We start from the raw sequence: 4,944 nt of genomic DNA, 5'->3' as shown, positions 1-4,944 counted from the left end.
TCCATAAACAAAAGTTAACATCAATATAACATTAATTCCATAAACAAAAGTTAACTTCAATATAACATTAATTCCATAAACAAAAGTTAACATTAATATAACATCGATGAACCATTTTATAATGAAACCTTTTCACATTAACGTTAATTCCATAAAGAACAAAATATAACATGCACCCGTTTCATCATATATTTTCAACTGTTTTGAAACGTTTGATGAAACGTTGCATCAATAGTTCATTTTCCTTATTCCACTCATATGAACATGATTCATCATTATGAACTTTTTCATTATGAAACAGTTTCATGAAACCTTTTCATTAAAGTGGATAATATGCCTAGAGTATTAATTTGGACAATATGTCTAGAGTATTAGATCATGAACATGCTTCATCATTATGAACCTTTTCATTATGAAACAGTTTCATGAAATTTGCCCCATATGAATCTTTTCATTATGAAACAGCTTCATTATGAACATGTTTTATCATTATGAAACATTTTCATTATGCATTTAATATAATATGCAACCGTTTCTTCGTAATGAAACCTTTTCATATGAACATTAATATATTATGCTATGGTAATATGAAACTTTTTCATTTTAAAACCTTTTCATATGAAACATGTTCATAACTGGTAATTTTTGATACAATGAACCTCAAATCATTCATTCATTACATAACAAGATAAAATCTTCATGAATGTTTCCAGCTTCATTGAATTAAAAAAAAAACAAATCAATTTTTAATATTATAAAATATTAAAATCTTTAAATCATTCCATTTATATAATTTCCATTATTAAATTTCCTTATTTAATAATCCTTAATAACTTCCTTATTTATGAAAAAAATAATGAAAATGACCAAAGTGACCTTATTGATTAAATTTAATTAAAAAAAATGGAATTTTCCTATTGGTCGATTTTGGTTTACACGGTTTTTTAGAATGACATGGTTTTCATTTGAACCTGCCCCTATATATATATATATATGGAAATTTTTTCAAACGGTGACATTATTTGACTAAAGAAATGATACTAACAGGATACAAACTCGGGTTTGAGTTGGAATAAAAGTCTTGCAAACCAACTCTACTAAAGATAATTTGTTCTCATTGTAGTTTCGAAATACATGCGGTGACACAAAACAAATTAATATGGTTTGCATCTTTCACAAAGAACTAATAATCTAAAACCAAAAAAAAATTTCATAAAGAAAACTTAAATTCACATGTACCAAAAGAAATTGAGTAATATAAAACCATATCGAGTAATATACAAAATTTATCGAGTAATTGTATTTTGACTTGACATCCAAAAAGTTTCATATTAACATCCAAAAAATAACAATTTTAGATTATAAACCTAGTTAGGAAATAGGAAATTATGAATTACCGTTTTAGTTGAAATACATAATATGTATATATATATATATATATATATATATATAATTTATTAATTAATATATAACGGGTACGGGACGGGGTGGGGAGTACCATACCCGTCCCCGTCCCCATCCCCGATTTAGCGGGGAAACCCCGATCGGGGCGGGTGGACTGGGTTCCCCGACGGGTCGGGGCCCATTCCCATACCTATAAAATACTGATCCAAAGTCAACAATTTTGACCTAAAAAACAAGATGTTAAATTACAAGTTCATATAAAGAAGCTTTGATGATTACCTTTCATCCAACTAATAATCATGTAATTTAATATGAATGTCCATCCATTTTTTTCAATTCAGAGCAGTCCTCAAGGAAATCCAATTGAAAGACCCAAGAAAAAAGGAGCAACGATTTCAAGTCATCTCGTTTAAGGTACAGATTTCTAAACTTTTTTGTTCATATAATTTCGTTTAAATATGTTTATGAACCCGTAAGCTTTCGTTTAACTCATGTTTATTCAAATTGTCCCTTACCACCTATTTCCATTCACTCGTAATTACATGTGGATCTACAGTCCAATGTACAGGCCTGTGTGGCCATATGTTTGGCACTTGTTTTATAAGTTGATATACAAGTGTATGTGTTTTTCGAGCTCGATTTATCCTTTCATATTTCACTTGTCAGATTACGATATTTAACGGTTTCTTTAAGATTTCGTACCCGTATTGCCTGACATCTTGAACCTAAGTTTTGCATGCTAGCAATACCTTTTTGTACTATAATTGTTTATCCATGCACCGCGCATTTGGCTCAACCGTGTTTCCTTTTCTTCCTCACGGCAGGTAATTAAAGGGGGTTGCTAAGATTCCGAGAAGGAGAGTATACGAGGTTCGATTGCAAGAGGTTATAAGAGGTTTATTGATGTTTGTGCTACTATTTGATTTCTTTCATTTGTAATTAGAGTAGCGTTTTTTTTTTCAAGACTATGTTTGATTTTAGTTGAATTATTGGGAGACATATGAAATCATTTTTGTTGGAGTATTAATTCTATTGGAGACTTTATTTTAGAGGTTTTTTATACCTGTTACATTATGTTTGAAGTAACTCCCCCTTCCTTTGGAATGGGTGCGTTACTGATAAACTAGCCCAAAAACAAACTGTTGCCTACTAAAGTAGTTGATGAATGAGTCATATTTGGTAAAAACAAGTTGATAGGTTAGATTATAATGTTACATGATTTAAACAAACATGTTGAAAATTAATTGAAAGATATTTGGAAATTTTTTTAGAGTTAATTGAAACAAATTACGAATATAAATCAGGGACAATTTTCATTACATATAGTTATGATACTAAATACAAATTATAATTGTGAGGGAAAAATGACAATTATATTACAATCGATGACATCCAAGCTTTGACATATGTATCACCACAATACATCTTTGTTAATCATACTACCTACCACGACCAACTGAAATATCGATGATTCCTCGTCATTTGGATGGCACCTCCTTCTTGTGTTGGAGCCGGGAGCTCCTGAATGAGACTGAAATTCGTCTCTTCTTCTATATCTTCATCAAAAACAAGTCTAAAACCACATTCTTTTATCTCAACATCATCATTATCTTCAAACCAAAAAGTAACAAAATTCTTTGCCTCCTGCCATTCACGATAAACCCGAGTCTCAAAACAAAACCATATGATACATGACTTAGGGTTTTTAGTGGAACCACATATAAATCGATAGTTGTGAACCAAAGAAGTCCCATCAAAGTTGTCCACATGAAAGCCTGGTAAATTGTTGTAATCTTTGTGATCATAATAAGACTTTTTCTGCATCAAAACAACACAAAATCCATATCCCCTCAACTTGTTGTAGCAGAAATTTGAAGGCAAATCGACCTGTAAGTGATTTTCCATACTTGTTTCTGTAAACCATTGTGGAATTTTATTTCCATGATATTTTATATCCAAATGGTTATTGTCTTGTCCACCGAAGATTTCACGTATGTTACTCGGGAACTCCATAAATTTAAGAAAAAAAGAAATTTGGTTTCTACAACTGTGGGAGGTTTTAGATGAGTTAAGATCAAGTGAAGGCTGACACATACAAAACTGGCTTTCAATACTAACATTCCTAAACAAGTTTGGACAACCGTTAAAATACATGACTAAGGATGAATGAATATTAAAATTGCTAGGTGGAATTTGATGCAAGGAGGTGCAACGAGATGCAGCAAGATACAAAAGGTTWGGTGGAAGTTCTGGAAGCATTTCCAGCTTCTTGCAACCCGAAAGGATAAAAAGCCTAAGACGATAAAGTTGACTCAGACATCCAGGTAAGCTAGTAAAGTTGTTCCAACCCAAGGATAGAGATTCTAGACAWGATAAGCCTSCAATGCTATCAGACACTTCCAATATATTGCAGCAGCTAAGATTTAATTTTCGTAAGAAACATAAATCCACCAATGAAGGCATTACCAGACTTTGGGGATGTTGCATCTTACTTGGAAACCACGAAGGTTGAGAAATTGAACCCCACCATCTAGACYGGATCCTCTTCCCATGTCGACCAAATCCCAATACTTGAAGGTTGTTTTGAGAGAATACAAAAGAAGGAAGTTCCGTTATGGCGGTACCATCGATACAAAACTCTTTCAAAGTCTGGATTGTGCCAGAGAATTCAGGAAGTTTGTCCAGTTTTGAGCAACCCGAGAGATTCACAACTTCAAGAGAATCCATTTCGACTTTGCAAGGGAATCTCCTAAAACATTTGCAATCTTCCATATTCAGAACAACAAGCTTCTTGAGCATCCCAAAGGATGGGTGGACTTTAACCAAATTCACACAACCTTCAAGAATGAGTTCTTCGAGATTTGTGATCCTTGTGAAATTGGGGGTACTTGTTAGGTTACGACAATGCCTTAGCTTCATCACTTTCAACCTTTCAAAACACTAACATCAAGGACAAACAGGAAAACACTTAGTTAGATCTCCAGGTATTAAAAACATAGGAGGAATGTATATACAAAGCAAAATAAGTACCTTAGGCGATGTCCAAAGATTTTTGATGTGGCTGTAAGACAAGTCAATGGCAACAATGTTTTCTGGATAGAAATCTGAAGGGAAGCACTTGAAAGGGAATCCATGCCAATAAAATAACCTTAACTTATTTGATAAAAATTTCAACTTCCCGTCGTAATTCATCTTAGATTCCTTCCACAACTTCAAATCAAATTCATGCCAAAGGCGTCTGAGTTCTTCATCACATATTTTTAGGATCCGCAAATTCTTCATTTGTGCAAAAGCTTTACCATCAATGTGAACCTTCAGAAAATATTCCTTTAGCAAAAGGTGAAGGACTTCAACCGCTTCTGTTCCCTAGATCCAAGTAAAAAGAATATGGAACATATAGTTTAGATCGAAAGGAGTGACGCATACCAAAAATAATCATATGCCACTTCTTACCTCGTTTTCATTCAATACATCATAAACCTCCGATGAAATCCACAACCTGCTTCGCTTCCCAGGGGTGTTGGACTCTTCGCGTACAAT

At 33.0% G+C, this 4,944-nt stretch overlaps 1 protein-coding gene across 1 annotated transcript; it reads right to left on the bottom strand.

The window, feature by feature from the left end:
* Nucleotides 1-2,799: 2,799 nt before the first annotated feature.
* LOC112504235 (disease resistance-like protein DSC1) lies at nucleotides 2,800-4,755 on the bottom strand. Its single transcript, XM_025108170.1, has 2 exons — nucleotides 4,435-4,755; nucleotides 2,800-4,344 (listed from the first exon to the last, which is right to left on the bottom strand). The coding sequence occupies exons 1-2, from the start codon at nucleotides 4,684-4,686 to the stop codon at nucleotides 2,848-2,850; spliced, it is 1,749 nt and encodes a 582-aa protein (XP_024963938.1). The 5' UTR covers nucleotides 4,687-4,755; the 3' UTR covers nucleotides 2,800-2,847.
* Nucleotides 4,756-4,944: the final 189 nt, after the last annotated feature.

The sequence above is a fragment of the Cynara cardunculus genome, unplaced genomic scaffold, assembly GCF_001531365.2.
Source record: "Cynara cardunculus var. scolymus isolate 2C unplaced genomic scaffold, CcrdV1 Un_Scaffold_4955, whole genome shotgun sequence".
NCBI lineage: Eukaryota > Viridiplantae > Streptophyta > Magnoliopsida > Asterales > Asteraceae > Cynara > Cynara cardunculus.
This window is presented reverse-complemented; position numbering and strand designations above follow the sequence as displayed.